The 25,033-nt window shown below is 36.3% G+C and overlaps 4 protein-coding genes across 7 annotated transcripts; 3 read left to right on the top strand and 1 right to left on the bottom strand.

Moving 5' to 3' along the window:
- Positions 1-1,980: 1,980 nt before the first annotated feature.
- Positions 1,981-11,321, bottom strand: LOC140797333 (putative pentatricopeptide repeat-containing protein At5g13230, mitochondrial). 4 transcript variants are annotated; one of them, XM_073150691.1, is made up of 6 exons: positions 8,419-11,321; positions 6,709-6,836; positions 3,901-4,019; positions 3,481-3,557; positions 3,091-3,220; positions 1,981-2,133 (listed from the first exon to the last, which is right to left on the bottom strand). In XM_073150691.1, exon 1 carries the CDS (start codon positions 11,136-11,138, stop codon positions 8,643-8,645), a length of 2,496 nt encoding a protein of 831 aa, XP_073006792.1. In that variant the 5' UTR covers positions 11,139-11,321; the 3' UTR covers positions 1,981-2,133; positions 3,091-3,220; positions 3,481-3,557; positions 3,901-4,019; positions 6,709-6,836; positions 8,419-8,642. The 4 variants fall into 4 exon arrangements, with proteins under 4 accessions (XP_073006792.1, XP_073006791.1, XP_073006794.1 ...); XM_073150690.1 differs by having other exon boundaries at positions 3,431-3,542; XM_073150693.1 differs by lacking the exons at positions 1,981-2,133; positions 3,091-3,220; positions 3,481-3,557 and having other exon boundaries at positions 3,565-4,019; positions 8,419-10,751; positions 10,843-10,983.
- Positions 11,322-12,185: 864 nt separating this feature from the next.
- LOC140797956 (acyl carrier protein 4, chloroplastic-like) lies at positions 12,186-14,120 on the top strand. Its single transcript, XM_073151667.1, has 4 exons — positions 12,186-12,325; positions 13,357-13,452; positions 13,573-13,695; positions 13,794-14,120. The coding sequence occupies exons 1-4, from the start codon at positions 12,260-12,262 to the stop codon at positions 13,926-13,928; spliced, it is 420 nt and encodes a 139-aa protein (XP_073007768.1). The 5' UTR covers positions 12,186-12,259; the 3' UTR covers positions 13,929-14,120.
- Positions 14,121-15,395: 1,275 nt separating this feature from the next.
- Positions 15,396-21,507, top strand: LOC140797941 (RNA polymerase II C-terminal domain phosphatase-like 3). The gene is made up of 12 exons (XM_073151650.1): positions 15,396-16,304; positions 16,529-16,667; positions 16,765-16,820; positions 16,917-16,977; positions 17,059-18,486; positions 18,983-19,591; positions 19,687-19,833; positions 19,920-20,188; positions 20,291-20,402; positions 20,490-20,747; positions 20,824-20,870; positions 20,986-21,507. The coding sequence occupies exons 1-12, from the start codon at positions 15,709-15,711 to the stop codon at positions 21,047-21,049; spliced, it is 3,786 nt and encodes a 1,261-aa protein (XP_073007751.1). The 5' UTR covers positions 15,396-15,708; the 3' UTR covers positions 21,050-21,507.
- Positions 21,508-22,554: 1,047 nt separating this feature from the next.
- LOC140798034 (uncharacterized) lies at positions 22,555-24,240 on the top strand. Its single transcript, XM_073151753.1, has 2 exons — positions 22,555-22,666; positions 23,277-24,240. Exons 1-2 carry the CDS (start codon positions 22,573-22,575, stop codon positions 24,098-24,100), a joined length of 918 nt encoding a protein of 305 aa, XP_073007854.1. The 5' UTR covers positions 22,555-22,572; the 3' UTR covers positions 24,101-24,240.
- The last annotated feature ends 793 nt before the right edge of the window (positions 24,241-25,033 follow it).

The raw sequence follows: 25,033 nt of genomic DNA, 5'->3' as shown, positions 1-25,033 counted from the left end.
AGAATAAACTATAATGGTTCATAAACTATGATATATAATTGTGGAATAGCTGAAACTTTTATAATTCAAACTGGATACTTATCTAGTTAAAAAAACTTGCTAGCATATGGAGTACTCTTAGTGCTGTTAAAATAACAATTGATTCAAATGCTTAAATTGTTAGATAATAAATTAATAATATATAATGTCTCAATAAATATAAGTTAATATTAACAGTAGTTTTTTTTAAAACTTTTATCTAAATATAAATCTAAAAAAATAGATTTGCCTCTCATCCTCAAACCAAAGAAAAAAAATGGAAAAAAAATTACATATTAAACTATTTACACATTTTTAGCATTCCCATATAATCAAGATTGATGGTAATGTATAAAAAGAATAATATTTCATCAGACTCAAATATAATCTCATAAGAATACCTATATTTACATACCAATCCTGTGGTTGTCCTCAAAGAGGCTCTCCTTGCTATTAGTTGTTCATCCTCTTCCCTAGATAATTACCAACATCAATGAAGAAATTCATCTATTTTACTTCATTTCTTCCCTAGTGCACAAATTTCTCATATCTACCGCGAGTCTAATATCTCAGTGGACTACTGGCTCGCCTTCTCAAGTCATAATTGTACTTAGGTTGGGCACTACTCTGACTCGCTTGTGTGCACTTTATCCTCTGATCTCGATGAGAATACTATTTATAATTATTTTAGCTAATTAATATATTTTATAAAAAGAAGAAAAAAGAATACCCATATTTAGTTATAACTATTTTTCTCAGTTTTTATGTTAGCACATGTTATATCATAAGAATAAAGTCCATAATTTGTGGCTCAAAAGGTAAATAGTGGATGGGTAGGTGATGCAGTGAAGCGTGGAAGAAGAGTTAGATATCTCTATCCAGATTAAAAGCATCAACTTTTGAAAACCAGAAGAAAAAAAAAGTTGAAGGATTGAAAAGAATCTCAAATTTTCATTAAGAAAATAAACTAAACTAAACTCTATCTTTTGGCCGTAGGCATATAAGAATATATATATATATATAACAAAAGACTCAAAATCATAATCCAACAAAAAGACTTACTTCCATTTATATAGACTAATAAAATTCTAGTTCCTGTTAAACTAAGCACAATAGAAAAAATGGAATCAAATTCCAAATTATACACCGAAACGATATAAGCAAAACTAAATTTTCTTAAAATATTAAAATTGCTGATTTTCATGGCATAAAATAATAGAATTTGATTGAAACTCACCTTAATTCTTTGGCTTTGATGGTTTTTCTTTTTTTACATGATTGCCACTTAAAACTCTTCAACTATCATAATTGCCACTAATTTTTAAAATATCAGAATTGTCATTAAATATATATATATATATATATATATATATATATATATTTGACTCATTTAAAATGTCATCATGGTTAGCTTTTATCATAGTACTCCTAACAGATTACTATTAAACTTAATGAACACATCTAAATAACTAAAATACTCTCTTCTCAAGATTTAAAATATTTATAAAAAAATTTAGTTTTGTCGTGAAAATTTTAACTAAACAAAATGATATATTTAAAAAGCGCACAATAATTCCGGTAGTAATTATAATATTTTGAAAGTTTTTTCAAGCGGCAATTATGTAAAAATCCCTTATAGATTTTGATATTCAAAGTGGGTCCCTCCCCCCGAGGGGCCCACCACCCTCTTGGCACGCGCGGTCAGGTGGGTGGGCTTGGGCCCCACATCCATGCAAAGCGTGGAATTCCATGGGCCAGGCCTTGTCGGGAATATTACCTGCACCCTTAAAAGCCCACCAAGAGATAAAACTTCGGACCCACCAAACGCACCGCCAACTGGAACCCACCAATGGTTACTCCCCTCTAGAGGGGATGGGGGGTCACAAAACCGGCGTCTCATTTGAGGTGCATTGTGGGGAGTTAGGTTAATTACAATCCTTGAGAAGAAGAGGCACCTCATGCTTTCCTTTGGGACTTGTCTTATAACTTAATTATCCTCTATCTTAGTGTCGTTAATGATAGTTAGAAGGTACATAGGCATGAATAAATCGACTTGATTAGGTTGACCGTTGTACCGTGGATGTTAGGGTTGGTATTTGATTAGCGGCTTATGCTCTGCCAAAAAAAAAAAAAAAAAAAACTTGGTTAGAGAGAGAGAGAAAAGATTAATTGGGATATAAATCTCATTATTTCATGTAAGATTAGAGTGATGATATAGTTAGAAAACTAGCATTACTTATAAAGCGGCCACAACTCATTTAGATTAAATAGTAGATACATAGACTCTTTTTTAGGACAATTTATTGCATAATTATTGGATAAATTGATTTCTAGACTTTGAACACCAATGATAGCATCATAATTCATCAAAAGGAGAGGACTAGCTAGGGTAGTTAGGAGTCCAAAAAAAATTTCTTTATGTCTTTTGGGAAGTTTTACTCGCATATTAGGTTAAATAAAATGCACAAGCATGTTAGTACATAATATGAAGAAACTAGGGAAAGGGCGATTCATGAATACCCTCTTTTTGGATAGATGCTCTCTCTTCATCACAGGATAGTATATATTAATATATATAATCTAGATGAGTAGATGAAGTGAAAAAGAAAAGTATAAATTAACTCCTTTAAAGTATACTTTCTCTTTCATTATGAGGTGTGGTGATGGTTGGAATTAGAAACTTAGAATTATGGAAAGAGAGGAAGGAAAAGGTATGGAATATTTGGGGGGCAGTGCCTTGCAAGGGGAACTCATGCATGTTCTTATTTGTTTGCTCCTCTGTGTGTGTGTGTGTGTGTGTGTGTGTGTGCAAGTACTTTTATAGTTTTAATACATAAGAGACAATTAAAGTGCATTAGCTGACATCAAGGAACATAACTATTCTTTTCATGGGAATGTAGGTGTTTGTTTCATAGCATGTCATGGTGAAAACTAGGAGTATGGACATGAAAGAGCTTTTCTATTGTTCTATTATGTTATTGTTGTTATTTTAAATTTGAACCTATCAAGAGGACACATGCAATGCAACTATGAAAGAGATGTAGAGAGAATAAAAAGGGGAAGATGGCATACCTTTTCTTGCAAGTATGAACCTTGGAATGATCACTTCTTTTCTTCTTCATACCACCTTTCTCACCGCCCACTAGTCAGTAGCCATACCAACATGCCAAAAAAGGCTTCTTTACCCCTCATCCACTATCCTCTGCATCATAGGTTAGAAGACATTTCATATCCTAAAAGACCTGTCACTTTCCCAAGATTTCAAAGAGGAGAGAGAGAGTAAATGGAGCAAATCATACATGCCCATGCATATGTTAGTATTCATGTACCTATATCTGCATTTGTATACTCAGAATATATACTTTTAGAGCAAGTCATGATAACTTTTTCAACAACTTTGTAATACACTCACCAACACAATGCCATATAGTATTGCATGTGGTAGTATTCATAAGTTTCTACCTCAAACCAAACTCTCTCTTTGTTCTTCTCATACAAGCTTGAGTTTGTAAAGTCTGCAGGTACTGCAGTACATAACACTAACAAATGTGTCAGTAATATGGGCGAGCATGGAGTTGGAAAAAAAATTTTAAAAAAAAATTACAAGAGCAACTTGTATCACCAAGGGGTCACAACTTGGCCCATATGGTAATCGAAGACTTGGATTGGGTTCAAACTTGTATCTAGAGCTTGGCCCATACAGATAACTAGCTTTAATAAGACTCTTCAGAATCTTGAAAAAGCTAAGAGCCAAGGAGTCAACTAACATTGTAGCAGACTAACAATAAAGATTGAATCGTCAAAGTTTATCTGACATCAAAGGTCAGAAAGGGCCTTGAGACAAAGAAAGAAGAGTAGGCGAAAGCCAGGGTGGGAACTCACTTTAGCCATCTGATGTAGTGGAGAACAGCCAACTTCTGCTAGCCTGCAATTAATGGTATTCAGCATAGCTGCAGGCATCTTCTTAGGATTTCAGCTCCTATCTTTTCCTTTCTCATGTCCTGGTGATACATTAAAAGGATAAATTGTTTTGTAACAATGAGAGTGAACACTAATCATCATCATAAGTCAACTGCAAAAGAATTGACAGATTTCAAAATTGGCAGTCAACCTAAAATCAACCCTGCAGAGAATTGTAGAGAATTTCTAATGAAACTAAAAGCAAACATTTGAGAAACCTGATATGAAAGCTATAAGGCAAGTCAATTAGTGGAGTAATCTATCTTCTTAGTGGTAGTTTAGGATCAAACCACCCAAGAGAAATCCCTCCAGAAAGTCATCTTGATGTAGCAAATACTAAAACGAGGAAGAAAGATAACAATCTCTTTATCTAGGGATTTGCCTTCTTCTCAAAACTGCAGTAAAACTGAAGATCTAAATAAGAATAAAACCACAATCATATATTGTTAAAAATTCATCAAGATATCGACCCACATAACTTTTCAATGATACTAGATCTTGATTCCAAAGCAAGCTTCAGTCAGTCTAGATACTTCCCGAAAAATTTAGAATCAAGACCATCATGGAAAATACTTTCACTGTCAATTTCTTTTAGTAGGATAATCTGACTAATAAATACACCACAGAAAGTAAGTAGCTTTCCCTCTCACTCATGTTCCTGTTTTTGATCTTACAACAATTCTGGATCCTAGATTATGGTTCTTAAGTGCAAATGACAATTGACAACCAACACATGCCCTAATAATCTGCCCTTCAAGATATGGCAGCCATAAACCTCTCTACAGGAGATGCTTCACTTGCTGAGTTCATGTAGAAAATCTTCAGGCATCAGCACTTGCTTCCAGTGTGCCATTTCCATAATCAGAGGGCTTCACTTCACTGAGCAGTGCTAGAAACTGCTCTGATTTCGTGACTGAAACAAACACATCTGATTCACCCATGAACAGTGTCACTTATCGTACTACTTCCCAAGCAATGGTCTTGTTCCAATAACCTGCAATATAAGGGAAGAGGGCATTGAGGTTTTATTATGGTCCAACTAGGACTCTATTTGTAACAAGGGTTTAGGCATCGGTAAAGGTGGGGCTGATTGGTTGATGAGAGGCTGAGGGCAGAAAGTGGTGGAACACGGTGGAGAAAAAGAAAAAGAGCACGGCGGTGGTAGTGATGGGGGTAGATTAGTGCCGTGCCACCATCGGCATGGGTCGCCATGCTGGTCTCCGTGCTGATGTGATTTTTTATTTTTTTTTCTATTTTCATCAATCATCATCAAATGAAGTCTTTAATCCTTCTCATTATTTTACATTTAATTACATATTAATTTTAATTATTGAACTATTATTATATAAAATAATGTTGAATGTTATTAAGTATTCAATTATATTATAAACTATTCAATCATATTATGAAGTGACCCATAATTATATTAGTTTTAATAAATGTATTCAATCATATTATATGTTGAATAATATTTATATTTGACTATTACTTTATCTTTAATAAATGGGTCATTTATAAAAATAATCTAAAATACTATAATGTAGATTTTAATATATATATTTAAACAAAAAACTAAAGATTGCTATATAATAGAAGGATGAATCAGTCGAAGAAATGAAAGAGCATTAGTTCAATGTTAGAGGCAGAGTCTACATATAATGGAGTTTTTACTTAGGTTGCATCAAACAAAACTGGATTTTCTTGTATCCATTGTTTTGACGGGCTCACCATGGGTGTATAGTTTGTGTTGAGGACCTGCTGCGTACACATTAGGCTGTGGCAAACAGAAGCTGATGTTCCAGAACCAATTGTTTTGAAGGATTGAACAGCAGGAAATGGGCTTACCATGGGTGTATGGTTTGTGTAAGGGACTTGTAATGTCAAGCTCACAACAATGATTACCTTAGAGATGCAATAATGCAGATTAATCATATTTGGAATTCTATGCCCAGAAGAACATGGCAATTCTATGATTGTAGACACCATTGGAGCAAAACCTGAGGATTTGAGGTCACAGAATATCATGTAAATCTGATTTAGCAAGATTTATGGTTGCTCTATATTTAGTTTGAAATAATTGTTGTTAGGAGATGGAAACTGGAAAGGATCAGAAACTGCTCATTTGGAATGTAGATATGGGAAGACAACAAGGAACATAAAATTAGTACCAGTAAAAGAAAGTTCCATTTCATCAAAAATTAAACCTAGTTTGGCCCCTTTCAAGATTACAGATTGCCATTTGTTGACTTACTAGAAAAGACGTATAAGGCTTCCTAACAGATAAAAGTATATTGAAACTTTCTTAAATAAGTAGCTTCAGGAACGACCTATCTAGAAGGATATGTAAGGACAGTCCAACAGAAGGTACTGATTCCTTTTAACTCTCTGAACTGAAGGTACGGATGCCTTATAACTTACCAAACCAAACATATCGAATGCCAAAAGCAGGACTCTGACTCTCATTCTTAATCAGTTAATTCTTATGATAAAATATATATAAATAACATGTTATATGTAACAATATAAGTTCCTACCATTTAGAGGATAGACCTGCTCAATTAATAGAAGAGAAAACTCAGAGGGAAGAGAAACATGACTAACTTCCAAATAAATTTTGACTTAAAGAACAGAAGTTAATGGAATTTTTTCACTATATATATACAAACATATATAGGTATCCTGGATGACAAGAAACATCAAACTCTTTGCTCCTAAATAAAGGGGCATCACCTGAAGAGCTGAGAGTACAATGATGTTTGCAAATTGCAATTGATATCATGCAAGTATATTCAGGTATCTGACTCTCTTTACATCTGGTTGTACACACAATATAGTTGCATGAAATTGTGCCCTGATTCCTGCAGTGATTATGAAAAAATCATTACGCCCTCAAAATTTTCAAAAAGTACCTGGAACAATATAAAAAATATACATCTATTTTTCAATGAAATAACAAATTCAGAATTATTTGAGGGCTGAAACTAGGGAACATTTTTGTTATCTTAGCTAGTTTAGAGTTCCTCAAAGTTAAAACCTAGAGTCTTAGATGGTTATAAACTGGTTTTGATTACAAATATGAATTTCCAAGGGCTACTCAATTACTTCTTTCAGATAGTTTGTTTGAAAGAGTCCTACTAGGGCAATAGGTCAATCTAAGAATGTTTTTGTTTCATCAAGACCATTTTGATGTCAATCATTTCTCCTTTAATGGGATATCAAAAGACAGATATTACAATTAAGAGCAATAGTGTAATACTTAATGAGAAAAGACATTTTCCTGTTGGAGATACCACCTCCCTACCGACTTCTCTAGTCCCCCCCCCCATCTCTTCTTCCTTTTCTTTAGGGTTCTCTTAATTTCTCTCACTAAATTTAGACTATAGTAAATTAGTAACTACTGGATGCAAAGTATACAATTTTGGCATATATCCAATCCTATCCTAACATAGATGTCAAGTCGAGATGACCTGTGAGTGAAGATCATGGCTACCACAGAGAATGCTGGTACAAAGGTACTCAATAGACAAACTTCTGAGGCCTTCAAAGTTCAGAGTTCAGACACCATGATATCTATGAAACATCTTAAGCCCTTCATTTGCACAATCAATTTTGATACTAAGACAACATGATGCATCATGATTACTCATAGCACGGCATGGAAGACAAGGATTAAGGTCACATGCTGACAAGGTGTAAGCCTCACATTCTCTTCGGATATCAATTCACAAAAAAAATAAAGATATGTGTTAAATTTTCTATAGTACCCTTTCGTTAAGCAAAAGCAGGCCTCAATCCTATCAATTCTTAGTGTTAAAAGTTACAATTAATACAAAAGAAAATTTTAAAACCATTGTAGGACTGGAGAATATAAGGAAGAACATAAAAAGAATTAAAAATAAGCATAAAAGTACTGCTTAGTTGATTGCAATGTCTTTCCATTGTGTGCAGAAGTTCCTTGCTGACAAGTGTAGATTGCAAGTGAATCTTAAATAACTTTCAACTTTAAAAAAGTTATTCCTTATATGCATTCTTATATGTTGTGGTAAACTGTCAAGACACCTCTCAAAATAAGAGTTGAAGATAAAAGACATGAATGGCACTTGCTTTATAAGATGAACTTAAGAAAGGTCATATGTAGCCAAGCAGTTTGTTTGGTAAATGTACAGACGTGCTGCTATATAGAAACTATTGCAAAGCAAAGTGGGTAACACCCTTAGCAAGATAAAATTATTAAGTGAAGAAAACTAAGCAGCATACTTGTCAGACTATGCAAAGTCATGCAGTTAAGAAAATGTAGCACAACAGCAGGCAAATAATGAACAATGCAAATTAATGTCTTGTACAAATAAAAGTTAGTTTCACTGATGGAAATATGTAGAAGAGAAGGCCATGTGACGGCATAAAATTGGCAAGTAGAGAAATAAAAAACATATGTTTTACCTTATTCTTAAGATGACAAGGCATTTTGTACATGGCGAAAAGCTTGGTTCTATTGCAGGAAGAGGCGCTGGTCGAAAACTTTTGCTCTCAAAGATTTTAAAAGTTGAGCCTCACCAGGAACAAGCTTATCATTCCCAATTCTCCACAGACATTGTTTTGCAGATCTTGTGGCAAGAATGTGAATTAATACTACAGCAAAATAAGCACTGCATCACAATGTGGTATTACCAATAATCACCACAGGAGCAAATTCCACCATCGAAATGATGAAAGCGGTTAATGTCTCTCACAATGATTTCCCGTTGAACTACTTTAGATATCATTTTGAATGCAGCATGACAATCCAAGCAGAAACGCAGGTTCTTCATTATCCGAATAGGATTTCCAGGCGGTATGCTTATAAGACCCAATGCCAAGGCCAGCCTCTCACTATGTACCCATAGAAAACGTGTCTTTTGGTCCTCTGCAATTTCGTGTAACACCACACTGCCATCAGGAATGTAGCCTGCTCTATTTATCTTTATGTTTAACCATTCCAGCATTGCATTTATCACACGCATATCTGGATGTGATACATCTCCAACTGAAAAAGAATGGATTTCTCCCTGGATCTCAATCCAGCTAAGGCCAGGCTCCTTTTTCACTCCTTTGCTTCTCATGGATTTTCTCACAAGGGCCACTTCATCCCAAATTCCTGCTGCAGCATACATATTTGATAATAAGATATAGGTTGTCTCATCTTGTGGCTCAATCCCAAGCACCTTCTCTGCACAAAATTTCCCCATCTCAACATTCTTATGGACCAAACAAGCACTCAGCAATGCACGCCAAACCATAACAGTTGGTTCCAATGGAATTTCATTGATAAACTTCATGGCATCGTTGAGGCGGCCAGAACGTCCTAGAAGCCTAACTATACAAGTGTAATGCTCCATACACGGTTTGATACCATAATCCCGAGTCATGGAATAAAAAATAGATAAACCCTGCTTGACCAAACCTATGTTGCTGCATACTGATAGGACACCAACAAAGGTCACATCATTCGGTTTGATCATAGTTCCATTCATCTTAGTAAACAGACCTAAAGCATCCCCAGCTAGGCCATGGATAGCATAGCCTGAGATGATAGCATTCCAAGAAATCACATCATGTTCTTTAATCATGTCAAACACCTTGCGAGCCTCTCTAATGTTTCCACACTTGGCATATGTATCAACTAGAGAATTACTAACAACAGTATCATCACTGAATGTGGTCTTAGCAATCAAAGAGTGAATCTGACTTGCTTGCCTGATATTTGCTATGCTTGCACAAGCCCGAAGTGCACTAGAGTATGTGACTTGAGTTCCTGGTACATGAGAGATGAGCATTTCACGAAAGAGCCTCAAAGCATCTTCACCAAAACCTAACTGGACATACCCAACGATCACTGTGTTCCAAGTCACCTCATTGCTATTTGACAAATCTGAAAAAATCCTCAGTGAGGTTTCCATGTCCCCACACTTAGCATAAACATCAATTAGTGCATTTGCAACAAATATTTCCAAGTCATAACCTATCTTCATAGCATGGCTGTGGACTTGCTGACCCACTTGTAAATTTGCTGTACTTGCACAAGCTTGTAGAACACTTGAAAGACTAAATTCATTAGGAACTACTGAAGATCGCATCATTCTGCAGAAAAGCTCCAAAGCCTGCTCATTCTGATTGCTCTGTGCATAACGGGCTATCATGAAGCTCCAAAGTATCACATCATAATGAGGAACCATCTCAAACACCAAGCGAGCATCCTCAATGTCCCCACATTTTGCATACATATCAAGAAGAGCACCACCAACATAAGGGTCAGTTTCATAACAATTTTTTATCGAGCACCCATGGATGCTCTTGCCTAATTTTGGTGATGACAAGGAAACGGAAGCCTTGAGCACACTAGTAAGAGTAAAATTGTTAGGCATCAAACCAGCTTTCCTCATTCTAGAAAAGAGTTGCAATGCATTCTCTGAACAATCATTCTCAGCATAGCAAGACACCATCCCTGTCCAAGCGACAATATCCTTTCCAACAATCCCATCAAACACCTGCCTTGCATAACTAACAAGCCCACAAAGTGAGTAAGCATCAATCAAGGAAGAACCCACAAATGCATTGGATTCGTGGCCAAGCTTATAAATGCATGCATGCACACATTCACTAAGCTCAGGCAGCTCCATAATCACAAATAGCTTAAGAACTGTTGTGAAAACAAATTGATTAAGATCATAACCCTCCCTGTGAAGCCTAACAAAAAGCTTAAATGCCTCGTCAAAATCGCTGCACTCCATATGACCCTGAATCAAGGTAACAAAAGAAACCACATTTCTGTCACTCATTTCTCCAAACAACTTGCGGGCATCTATCATGAGACCAAATTTTACATACATGTTGAGAAGAATGTTCCGGCAGAACAAATCCAAACGCCCACCACGCTTAATGGCATGACAGTGAACTGCTCTCCCTCTATTTTGATCCCCAGTACCGATGCAATATTTCAATGCTTCGGCATAAGTAAAAGAATCGAACTTGAACAGCGAGAGAGCATTAATCTCTTCCTCTAACCACAATAATGCAGCATTTGCTGAATAACTGCATCGAAAGAAGCTAATCAAAGGATTTGGTTGATGAGTGAGTGGAAAAATTGACCATTTGGGTCGCACGAGTTGGGAAATCCTGAGCATAGCGTCCGAACTGGGGATTGCTTCCCTTCAATTTAGTGATTTTGAAGACGACCCATTTCGGAGAAGTTCAGGGAGGAATTGGAACTGGGGATTTTGACCGTAAGTTCCGACTAAGGATGGGAATTGAAGGCGGGAAGAGAAAAGAGACGAATTTGATTCACTACAGACAGTGCCGGAGTGGCGTGAAATATTATTATTATTATTATTATTTTAATAACCAATCGTATGCAATATTATATTAAGCCCAGTTAACTTCATGAATAATTTTTCTTTTTAATTTTAAATATAACTCATTATTCTAAAATAACAGCTAAACATAACACTATTTTAGAATATAAATACTATTTATTAAAATTATATTTAATACTGTACACACTAATTTAATTACTAATTTGTCATTGATATCCATCACTTTACTTTATATCCAATTAAATTTATAATAATTTCATAAAAAATAAAATATAATTTTTTTTTACTTTATATCATATAGAAGTTAATTATTACACCCTTATTTTAGAATATGATTTAAAGATTATCATTAGAGACAAAGTTGTATAGAGTCAGATATTTTTCTAACATATTTAAAATAATACCGATTGAATTTCAAATAACAAAAATTTAATAAATATATTAAAAATATGTATGTTTTTGTTATATCTTTTTTATCTAAAATTTTATTAGTATTATCTTAGATCCTTTGGAAAACTTATTAAATTTTCTAAAACTTTATTTCTAACAATGATCTTCAAATTTAATCTCTATTGTGATCAAATATATTAAAAAATAAAGATTTCACTTTAGTTAAGACCACAGTGGCTATGGTTAAGTTAAAAATATATGAAAGCTTTGTAAAGTACAAATAACCCTTAAATTAATTATCAAAGAGCAAATAAAACTGAATTTATTAAATTTTCTTAAGGAAGAAAATGCTTGGATCACTTTATGGACCAATCAGCTCCTCAGTTTTTTGGTGGGATCCACAAATTAGATAAAATTTTGTTGATTGGGTGGATAGCATGCCGCCACTCTGGATTACAAAATGGGAACTCCCTTCCCAACCTAATCCATAAACATCACACCTTCTTCTTCCATCTCCTTCCTCTGCTCTCTTACTCTTATCAATGGCTTCCCTCTCTGCCACCTCCCTTAGGTTCGGATACTCCATCAACCCAACAAGCTGCTTCAAGGTAACACTCCTCTCTTCATCCCTTCTTTCGACCAAGTATAGAAAGATTGAATTTTTTTTTTTGGATTTTTTTTTCCTTTTCTTGTTCTTGATTTTATCGAATTTGCAACCTAGATGGAAACTCTGTGGATCATTAGACTGTTGTGAAGGCCTAAAGGTTGTATTTTGGCCAGGAAAGTGCCTTCCTTTTTTTACTACTGAAGCCTCAGTAGAGACTTTTAGTGGTGGTTGCTTCCCAAAAAGAAAATTAGGAGCTTTTTAAAAAGTCACAAGTTTTGTATTGGTTGTGTAGTTGATTGCAGTTTTAAGTTTATTCTGTTCATGTTTCAAAGAAAATGAAGTCCTACCAGTGAATGCTGGATGTAAAGTTTTCCAGAGGGGGAGATGTATAATCATCAAATGGACTCCATTTGACATGCTGGATTGTAATGTTCATAAAAAAAAGAAAAAAAAGGTAGCTCTCTTGATTTCCATGTCCATATACATAGCAAGAGTTGATGAGGAAGCTAGTTGTCATCATTTACATGAGAAGAGAAACCTATTGTAGACAATTGTGAGGATAACTATTACATAGCCAGAGCAGGAAACTATAAGCTCTACCACATGATCTTTATGGGGATCTGATTATGGTGCATTCAGTATTTAAGTATCATTATGTTATTCTACTGACTGAATTCTGATGATGGTTTGCAAAGTATGAAGGGTGTTGATTCCATATGCATCTTAAATTTGCTAATAAAACCTTTGACAATATGATGATTAAACATTCAGTGGAGAGAAGTCAGTTAATTGATAATTTTGTCAGTTCACATAAAACGTTACATATCACTGATGAGTGGAAGAACTTTTTTTAATTGTACATATTACTACTAATATGCAAATTGAGTTCAGTTACTATCTTTTATGAAAAGAGTTCTGTGTTTGAGCTTAATAATTCCTCAATATTCTTTAGTCCTGCCATGGTTTCGATCTTGGAAGCCCAGAAATTAATGTACTCACCGATTTGTGGTTTCATCACTTTAACAATTGCAGATGAGTAACAAAATTTCCAGCGTAAAGTTCTCATTTGGCACGAGAACTAGTAGCTTTCCCTCATTGAGATCTTTACGCGTTCGTGCTTCATCTGAGGTATACTCTTCTTTATTCCAAGGATATCGCTAGTTCCTTATTCTTCCTGCAAATTTAACTCATGAATGAATCATGAGAAGGTATGTCAATGCAACTCATTGCTGTAGTTGGTTCTTACAGGCCACACCAGAGACGGTGAACAAAGTCATGGCGGTTGTCAAGAAACAATTGGCATTGACTGATGATATTTCTCTGACACCTCAGTCGACGTTTTCTGGACTCGGTGCCGATTCCTTAGACACGGTATTTTCTGCTAAACCTGGATTGCCACCTCTTTGTCATAAAGGCATTCTTTTCTAGTACTCCAAATTCATAACATTGTTGTCATTTTACTTTGACAGGTAGAGATAGTGATGGGTCTGGAGGAGGAATTCGGCATCACTGTGGAGGAAGACAATTCCCAGAGTATCTCAACAGTGCAGGAAGCTGCAGACCTGATCGAAAAACTGGTTCAGCAGAAAGCTGGGGCAGCTTAACGCGATAATAAATTCGAGGAGAGGGATCTAGAGTTTCAGATTTCTTCAGTAGTGATTGGCATTGGTCTTGGTTCATCTTTCTTTCAGAATTTTAACAGATTTTGGAGAATCATATGTAGGAACTATTTTTGACAGAAACTTTTATGTTTCAAATTTTCAGAGGGTACATATCCCTGATTGATTGAGACTGTATCATTTTTGCCAAATTTTGTCTACTATCAAGTATCAACTTTTGCTAGTTTTGCAGGAACATCTGAAGGATGATCATATACAGTACTAACTCGAGAACGGTTCGCCTTAATTTCTAGCCCTTGCTGGACTGCAGATTGTTCAGTCTGAAAAATTCATGAGCACATTCTGAATACACTCATTCAAGGTTTAGGATATATATCATTAGGCTTTGGGTTTTTCTTTTCTAACATAAAATTGCATGTAGTTGTATGAAATTATTGGAATTCTTTGTTATGTTGGATTTATCAGTTTTAACAAAATTAAGAGTGTGATTAATTATATTTAATTTTTCATCAAATGTTCAGTTATTATCCTAAAGAAGTAATAAGTGACAAATTTAATGAGCTCCTTGCATGTCACATCCATGAACTCTTTTTCATACCTTTTATATCTATCTATCTATCTATCTATCTTTTTCATCCATGAACTCTTTTCTAAAATATTTTGTTTGCATAAATACCCTTTCAAAGTTAATATTTACCTTTTTTTTTTTTCTCTTCTGAAATATCTTATTTATATGCATACCCTTCTTAAGTTGATTTTTTGCATGTATACCCTTTACGCTATTTTTTGATAATTATATTATCTGGACATACATAATCTTAATTAAGAGTAATGTATACAATCATAATAAGAGTATTTATATATTTTTATTGTTAATTTGATAAAATCTTAATTTAAATTCTATCTCCTAAATTACAGACTTTTTTTATAATAATATGAGCACTCGACAAAATAAAATAAAATATATGCATTCAATATTAAATTTAAAAAATAAAAATTAAATTAAATTGCAAAAGCCTCTCCTAGATTGCTTACATATCTCTCTCGTTAGTTATTAATTTAAATTCAAAGTTAGTAAGATAGAGAATCAAACTTAAATTAAACTTTATCTCCTAGTGGTTAAGGTGGGTTATGTCGGTGGACAATAATATTGTTGGTGGTAAGTGGCAAGTGGCAAGTGGCAATTATGATATTTAGAGAAATTTCAGTGGTAATTATGAAAAAAATTTACTAACATCTTTCGGTCTTTTATGCGATTATTATTTATTCATCTAATTTATTCCGGACTCGATCTATTTAGGCGAGGACGGGTTGACAACTGGACCCGAGAATTTAAGTGGACGAACCCAATCTGATCCAATCCAGTTAAATGACCAATAGAACCGGGAGGATGACGTGCCGGATGACGTGTACGGTTCGGATTTAAAACTCTAAGCATTTAAATATATCCAAGTCGCTCGCACGAGCTCTCCTCGTTCTTTTCCTGATCGTCTCGCTCGCTTCGGCCTCCCCTCCCTCTCGCCTTCGCCGACACCTCGAGCTAGATCCAGAGCGATCGTTTCAGGGGATTCGCCAGGAATTGCTGGATTTACACGGATCTGTATCCACTTTGATCGATTCATCTCCTCGAAGGGCGGTGTATAACCCCTCCCAAATCGGTCGGTAGGCTTTCCGATCTCGGAACCCTGGAAACAGTGGTTAGGATCGTTCCGATACTGCCGGATTTACTTGCCGGAGATCGCCGGATTCACGACTCCGTGGTCTTATGCGCGTCGCTGTACCCAGTCGGCACTTCTTGAACCCTAGCGACAAGGAAACCCTAGCGCGGATAATGGCGAAGAACCGTTCGCGCGCTGCGGCGGCGGCGGAGGCGGACGAGGGGGAGGTCTCCGACGGCGAGTCCTCGGCGTCTCTGGAGGAGATCTCTGCCGAGGATTTCAAGTCGCCTAGATCTAGCGTTTGGATGGGGTATCCCATGTCCCGGGGCTACGCCACGAATTTGTACAGCTTCGCCTGGGCACAGGCCGTGCAGAACAAGCCTCTCGGGTTGGATTTGAAGCCGATGAGCTCGTCCGATCCACAGACGGAAGATTGCGATGAGGTCATTGAGGACAACACTGAGGAGGAGTCGACTGGTGGTATGGAGAAGGAGGAAGGGGAGTTAGAGGAAGGGGAAATTGGTTTGGGGTCGGAACAGGCGGTGGCAGGTGAAACCGTCGATCTGGAACCTGATGTACCAGAGAAGGAAACTGAAGAGAGGGAATCAGATGCAACGGAGTCAGAAGAGATTGGGGATTTTGATAGACATGTTGGTTTGATTTTGGAGGAGTTGGAGAGCATTACAATGGAGGAAGCAGAGACGTAAGCTTTGCGCATTGTAGAACAACAGATACAGAAAAAGAACATTAATTGGAAGCTAATGATTAAATCTTTGAAATCAATTGACTTTAAAAGATTGAATTTTTGGAACAATAATTTTGATAAAAATGGTAACTTGGAGTAATATGAATGAGGTCTGATAGTCTTCTAGGAGATTTTCTTGAAGCATAATTGGTATCTTACTGATTTTTTCCCTCTTATGGTAGATCCTTTGAAGATGCTTGTGCACGATTGCGTAAGACATTTGAGAGCTTGAAGCCAATGTTTTTGGATACGGGGAGTCCTATTCCTGTGCTTGATGCTTTAGTGCAGCAGGCCTTTCTGGGAATTGAAACAGTTAATTCTGTAAGATCATCTGACTTCTCAGCATTTCCCTAGTCCCGATAGTGCTTTAAGTGTGACCTTCTTTATGAAAAAAGGTATACTTTGGTCTTAATGGCAGGTACTTAGTTCCGGTAAATTGCAGAAAAGGGAGCAGAATAAGGAATTATTCTTAAGGTTTAATTTCATGTTCAATTTTTATTAGATATGGTCCTTCCTATTTATTCTGCAGAGATTATTTACATTGAACTTGATGTATTCAATCTTTTGTAGGTTGTTGATCCACATAAAGAACCAATACTATAGGCTGTTGTCACCTGAGCAAATAACTGAGGTCTGTACTCTTTCCAGAGTTGATGTTGATGTCAATCATGGTGGTTAGGAGAATCTTAGTGTCTATATTCTTTTGTAACAGCTAGATAAAATTGTGAAACTATTGGTTTTTGAGGATGGCAATAATGTGAAAGAGCTACCTACTGGCAGTGGAGGCATTACGGATAGGCTTTCCAATATGGCTGAAAGCCCCGGTATATCTTCTTGTGTTTTAGTTTCCTCGGAGAAACCACTTTCAGAACAAAGCAGAGTTAACTCTCTTCACTGCAACTATCCAAATGCTTGTTTTCCAAATTTAGAACTAGCAAATGCATTGAGAAACAAAGGTGTTAGCCCACTGCTGGATCTTCATGCGGATTACGATGAAAGTAGCCTTCCATCACCCACAAGGGAAAACCCACCACCATTGCCTGTACCAAAGCCTGTCGGTTTTGGAAGTGGAGCAGCTGTGTCCACTCAGCCAGTAGCTCGCAAGAACATGGATCACGAACCTACTGTAATGCAGCCATACGTCACAGATGCTGTTAAAGCTGTTTCGTCCTATCAGCAGAAATATGGCAGAAGTTATACTTTTCCAAGTAATCAGCTCCCAAGCCCTACTCCCTCTGAGGAGTCTCATAATGATGATGATCCAGATATGGAAGTATCTAGTTCCTTGGTTGCTGATAATGTGACTCATGTGAATACAATGAGTTCGATGCATGTTGTTAGGTCTAGTTGCACTAGCGCCTATGTAGATAACTTGAGGGGGCATCAACAAGCTCCTGTTAACATGGTGACTCAGTTGGTTCCAGGGCCAAACCCAGGTGTAAAGCTTGCATCAAAGAGCAGAGACCCAAGGCTTAGGTTTGTAAACTCTGAAATAGGAGGCGCTTTTGTTCCAAACCAACACAGGATATCTAGGGACTCAAACATCTCTAAAGATGGGATTGCTGAAATAACAATGAACTCGAGGAAGCACAAGCCAGTGAATGAACTTCTACCTGATGATCATGCTTTGAAAAAACAAAAGAATGCTGTAAATGCTAGAGATGTGCAGATGACCTCTGGAAGAGGTGGATGGTTGGAAGATGGTAGCGCAGCCTCTCATCCAGGCAATGGAGTTCGTTTGAATGGACATAGTAAAGTTGAGGTTGGGAGGATCGGAAATGGAGACAAAGGTTCCCACATACGACTGAATAGTAACTTAAACTACAGCAGTCCAAATGGTGAAATTGTGCAGGATGCAGCAAGTACCTCAGCTCCTGCTATTTCTTCTTTGCCTTCTTTATTGAAAAATATAGCTGTAAATCCGACAATGCTTATGCAGTTAATTCAAATGGAACAAAAGAGAGTAGCCATAGAATCTCAACAGAAAAGTACTGCTTCAGCTGTTGACATGACAAATATGACAGGTGTCAATGTAACACCTGGAACAGTTCTGTCAGCAAATGGGCTGCCGGCAGAGTCTGCAAAAGTTGTGCAGAATCCGGCTGCAAGAATTCAAATCACTGCCCAAAGGGCTAGCATGGTGAGGCTCTATTCAGAGATTACTTAGATTTTACAGATATCCTTCAATGGTTAATAGTTTGATTACCACTAATCTGATCTGTTTAGTGTTCTCTTATTCTGTCTTCCTAGGCCATTGAATCATGCATAGAAAACTTTAGCACATCAGAAGATCATGAATCCATTATTTTCCTTCATGGCATGGTTACGTGATTTGCCTACTTCAGTGTATTGGTCGACAAATGAATTTAAGAAGTACACTCAACTAAAATGCTTCTTTTCTCTTGCTTCTTAGTTCAGATTTCTTTTCCTGCTCTCTGTTATGGAGATTGTCATCTATTTGATGCATTGTAATGTACTGTTTGATGTCTGAGAAGTTCAACAAAATCACATGATGCATCTTTAAATTTTGCAAATCTTGTGTTCAAATTATAAATGCTTTCCTCTTTAAATTTTAATTTAAAAGTTCATGCCTTAATCTTGAATGATAGATTTTCTTTTCTATCTAATATCTTCAGAATGATACTGGGAGAATCCGCATGAAACCTCGTGATCCCCGCCGCATTCTCCATACTAATATTGCTCAGAAGAATGATATTCAATGTTCTGAGCAGACTAAAGAAAATGGAACCCCCTTATTGGATCCCCAGAGCAACAGAGACAATTTAACAGTCCGAGAGCAAGGGGAGCAGGCACAGCCGAGTGGATTGCCTCCTCAATCTATCACCATAACAGATATGGCTCAACAATTCTCAAAGAACATGAAGAATGTTGTGGATAAAGTGTCTAGTTCACAAATGATATCTACGTTCCAAGTAGTTCCTCAGAACATCTCCCAACCAGCTCCAAGTATCATGAACAAGGTAGACGCTGGGCCTGGTGCAGTAGAGTTGCATGAACCGAAGAATGCATCTGGTGTGGCCCCAGAAGGAGTCACAACAAGTACGTCACAATCAGTGAACCCATGGGGAGATGTAGACCATCTGTTGGATGGATATGATGACCAACAGAAAGCTGCTATTCAGAGAGAGCGCGCAAAAAGGATAACAGAGCAGAATAAGATGTTCGCTGCCCGAAAACTTAGTCTAGTCCTCGACTTGGATCACACTCTTCTTAATTCAGCCAAGGTGTTATGTTTGTCCTGCTAGATTCTTGTAAATGACCATTACAGTTTATGTGAAAGGATGAAGTTACTTACTGCATCTTATTTCTTCATCTGTAGTTTGCAGAAATAGATCTGATTCATGAAGAGATTTTGAGAAAGAAAGAAGAGCAAGACCGAGAGAAGCCACAACGGCATCTTTTCCGCTTCCAGCATATGGGGATGTGGACCAAGTTGAGGCCGGGAATTTGGAACTTTCTGGAGAAGGTTAATACTATATATCATGCTCTTTTATTTTGAGTTAGCTGCATCATATTTTTGGTTACTTAAGGTTGATAATACTCTTGTTGTAGGCTAGTAAGCTATATGAACTGCATCTCTATACCATGGGAAACAAGTTATATGCTACTGAGATGGCAAAAGTGCTTGATCCAACTGGGACTTTGTTTGCTGGAAGAGTTACTTCAAAAGGAGATGATTGTGAACCATTTGATGGTGATGAAAGGGTACCCAAAAGCAAGGACCTTGATGGGGTTTTAGGGATGGAATCAGCAGTTGTCATCATTGATGACTCTGTGAGGGTCTGGCCACATAACAAGCTTAATTTGATTGTTGTTGAAAGGTATCCATGAGCTACACTTATTTCATTTTCTTTCTTCTATCCCCTTTTTTTCCTACCTGAAAAACATTTTCCCTAATTGATGCAATGTCGTATCTCTTGTAGATACACTTACTTTCCATGTAGTAGACGCCAATTTGGTCTTCACGGTCCTTCACTTCTTGAAATCGATCATGATGAGAGACCTGAAGATGGTACTCTTGCTTCATCACTGGCGGTAGGGACTTGCTTCTCATCAGCGATGGTGTCAAAGATAAATAGATAATATTTCGAGTTTGCTGATCATTTTGATGTCTTAAAGCAGGTTATCGAGCGAATCCACCAGAACTTCTTTTCTCATCGCTCTCTCAATGATGTGGATGTAAGGAACATACTCGCAGCCGAGCAAAGGAAGATCCTAGGAGGGTGTCGAATTGTTTTCAGCAGGATCTTCCCAGTTGGGGAATCGAATCCCCATTTACACCCATTGTGGCAGGCTGCTGAACAGTTTGGTGCAGTCTGCACAACCCAAATCGACGAACAGGTCACTCATGTTGTTGCCAACTCTCTAGGGACTGACAAGGTATACTTTATTCCTCCAATCTAATGAAGGAAATTGATCCCTGAACTGAAACAATCATCTTTCCTATCCGTTCCAGGTCAACTGGGCTTTGTCGACAGGAAGATTTGTCGTCCATCCCGGATGGTAAGAGCTACTTATTGGTGAAAATCTTAGATTATCATATGTTCTACTAAACAGTACTTTTGCTTCCATTCATCCAGCTCTGCGGTAGATAAACATCTTTTGGTGTTATTAACAGGGTAGAGGCTTCAACCCTTTTGTACCGGCGGGCAAACGAGCAAGACTTTGCAGTTAAATTATAACAAAACCTGGCCTTGCTCCCCAATATCGAAAACATCTCCAGGGTTTTAAAAAAACACACACACACACAATGAAGATCAACAAAATCACATTTAACTTTGCTCTCAGCCCTCAGGGAAATTGTGTGATACCATTAATATAGCAATTCGGAAGGCGGCAGGAGTAAATCTGGGAAGGAAACAAAGATTGGTGAGAAGAGGTTGCTTCTCTTTTATGATTCTTAAAGGATTTTTGGTGTGAGGGTATTTCCTGAATGGACTCTGGAAATCTTAAGAACAAAGAGATACCCTAACCAACTCTCACTTACATAAAGTAACAGTTTTGGCTCAGATATAGATGTTCCATAGAGATTTAAATGTCACCATAACATCTTCTCTAAAGATGGAATCAGTCACCTGAAATTGATCAGAAATTTGAGAAGAGTGCACTATTAATACATTTGCAGTTCAAAGTTGGCAAATCTTTCACGGTATATGCTTGGAGGAAGGTTAGTACAAGATAAATAACTGGTTCTAAATCACCAAAAGAGTGGCAAATTTTGTTTTATAACTTTCTTTTGATGTGCCTCACACACCTGGATATAAATAGAGATCGACAAACTTCCTTTTTCTTGTGATTCCAGAATGTGGAGAATCTCGTTTCAAGATGGAACATATTAGACAAAAGAATATTATGTTTGAATATATAATGCCTAACGAATAAGAATTTATACAAAGAAAAACATATCCCAGACATAAATAAATAAACAAACACACAGTTAGAAAAAGTAATTTCCACATGAAAAATCTATTAACATAAATTAAAATGTGATTGTGCTTTGGGTTGTCCACAGCATTTCTCAACATTCACCTCCTCTTTTCTTCTTTTCCCCCCCACTCCAAGAAAAGGTTTGTTGCTTGGGAAATACTCTAATCTTCTCAAGAGTAATGCTTGGGGGATAATATAACCAAATTTATGCTTATTGTGTTTGGAAGTACGTCTCAAACCATTTTTAGATGGTATATTTCAGGAGCCGTTTATTCCAAACTATAATCTAATCTCTTTTGTTAATGTTAATTATAAGCCCTTGGACAAAATGGAGAAGAGAGGAATAATAATTTAGAAATTACCTATTAGATAGAAATTATAAGCGAAAATAATTCTTAGCTTGATATAGTTCAAATTTCAAAGTAGCATATTTTGTACCAAAAGAGGCAGAGGAGGATTTCTTGCCTTAAAAATCCTTGATTTTACCAAGACTTTTATCCCAGGAAATTTCGAAACTTTAAGAATTGAATCATTTTTAATAATACATACTTTGAATTATTTATACTCCATGATCCTAACAAACGGTCAACTAATTCAAATAATAGGCAAATTAAATTGGAAAGAGAAGATTTTAAGGGAATTACTATTGAGACCCAGGGGAGGCAAAATTTTAGGAGCTAATTAACTTTTTCTTTTGCTTTTAAAAGCTTGATACCATTATGCTTAACCTTCTAATCTACTCTAGGAAAAAGCTAAAGAAGAAAACAGAGTAGAAGAAATGGATGCTAAATCGGAGAAGGCTTCATTAGCTTCTTCATTCAATGACCATGAAAGTCCCCGTAAATCCTCGTGGTTTCGATCGAGCATCTCGGGTTTGTGTTTAGTTTGATAAGTGAATTGATTACTTTTAATCTGATATTTTATTTCTTTTACAACCATAATAATCTTCTTCAAATTTTTTGTTCATTCTTGAGTTGTAGAATTTCAAATGCTTAGAAGATAGGATGGTCATTGTATCATTGTATCATTGTATCAAAGTCAAAATGGAGAAGCTAGCATGCAAAACTCAGTAATGGAAGAAGACTAGATTGAAAGATTCTACTTTGAATAAATCAATGGTATTAGAAATTCTATGAGCATTTGACGAAATTTAAAGAAAAAAGAGCCCAATTGTGCCAATAAAACATAAACAAAGATCGACAAATAGCGAAACCATGCCTTATAATGCTCATTTTCTTATGCCAGATATATTTCAGGTGAAATAGATTAATGGTATTTGTTGTCCATATTCATTATTTCATTCAGAGAAATGAGTCTTTTGTTTATTATCTAACCACCTTTATTGTTCCTATTATTATTTTTTTCTTCCCTTGCAGCATAAGTCTTTGACATACGTGAAAGGCAACACATCTCTTTGCATTGCTAGATGTACTAAAGAAATAATGAGATTGATTGGCTATCTGACTTTTGATTTATGTGTAGATCTTGAAGAGAACACCAAAGATTTATTGGCACTTATAAGGCTAGAGGATGGTGATTCATTTGCCAAGAGGGCAGAGATGTACTACCACAAGAAGCCAGAGATTGAGAAGAGAATTGAAGACTTCCACAGACTGTGCCAGTTGCTGGTAGATTACTGCAGCCAGATCTTTACTCGATCATCGCTTTCCTCGCGTCGGTTTGACAACTTTCCTGGTGATCAGAACAAGTTTGAGTCATCCAATTCGAATCCTGAGTCGGTTGTCGAAGATCCTGAGCTAGATTCTCATGCCAAGAGCGTCGCAGATGGCTTCGGTTCGTACTCGAAAGATCGATTAATGAGTACTAATCTTTCAGACAGGTTTGTGTTGGTAGAAGATTCTCAAACATATTTCAGAGATGAGAGCAAGAAGATAGACGATAAATTTGTCGAAGATTCTGAAATTTTCAGACCTTTGGAACAGCTTGTGGAGGATAATTTCAAGTACATGAATGAGCTCTCAAGAAGGTTAGATGAGAGGAGGAGATGTAACAAAGAGTTAAAGAATCAGATTGAAAAGGTTATGAGGGAAAACCAGCTATTGAAGAGTGAGATTGCATCTCTCCACATGAAGCTCCAGAATCAAACAAGTGAAGATATCATCAACACATTGATGTGTTCAAGATGTTTGAAGAGCAAAGTTAAAAATAAATCATCAAAACTATCAAGAATCAAGAGCTTATTCCTGAATGCAATTTGTGTAGGCGAAAATAGGATTCGACGAAGAGTTATTGAGCATGATCAAAGTGGTTTCGAAAGGGAGCCAGAGATTACAATAGCAGAGTAAAAAGTTGTATGAGCAATCTATATATATATTGATGTTTGTTGGCAATTAATTCTTTCTCATGTTGCTGAAGTGTAGTAGCGTGCATTTGTCTAACTTTGGAGATATCTAATGTATCATTTTTATTTCTTTGCTGATAGTAACTCATGGTGATATTATGATTCAAAGCATGGCAAAGCTGGATAATTAGATGTGGAGAATAGATAAATTATTCTGGATAACATTTGTTGTCTAAACTCCTTGTCTTATGGTCTATAGATTGAGAATATATAGAAGAGATGTATTTCTTATCATACATTAGCAATCCAAGTAGAAGAAAGCTATTCAATGTTCATCAAAGTTGACTTAAATCATTTCACTCTCTCGTAAGTCTTTTTGTGTGTTAATTTACCCCTTTGTGATCTAGACTAAAATACAACCGTTGCTTCTTTTTTTCAACATATTTAACCAAACTACGTGTCAAATTTGAAGAGGCTCATTAGAGTCAAAGTCTTAAAAGAATTAAGTACTGATTAGATTTCAGATAACAAATATATTGAGCAAGTACATATTTTTGTCACATAAAATTCAATTGGTTTTATTTTAAATGTGTTAGAAAATTTATTTCAATTATTTATAACTTTATCTCTGATGAGTATCTTCAAATTTGGCATGTGATACAATCAAATATGATAAAAAATAATATTACATTTTCAGTTTGGATATAACTATAAGGGAGTAAAATGGCATAAAATTTCTCCTTATTTTTATAATTCAACGGCTCGTAACCTATAAGCTCAATAGTAAAACTAGTCCATTATGAATAAGTACCTAGGCCAACTCTCTTGTATAAACATATCACAACGGGCTAATTTAAGTCGTAACCCACTCCATGAAAATCATCCTAGCAAACAAATTCTTTTACCCATTTTGTGCTGGTGGTTGGGCCTATTAAAT

Source organism: Typha latifolia, chromosome 11 (assembly GCF_019914945.1).
Source record: "Typha latifolia isolate L0001 chromosome 11, TyphaL0001v2, whole genome shotgun sequence".
Lineage (NCBI taxonomy): Eukaryota > Viridiplantae > Streptophyta > Magnoliopsida > Poales > Typhaceae > Typha > Typha latifolia.
The sequence above is the reverse complement of the archived record's forward strand: the minus strand, read 5'-3'. Positions and strand labels throughout refer to the sequence as shown.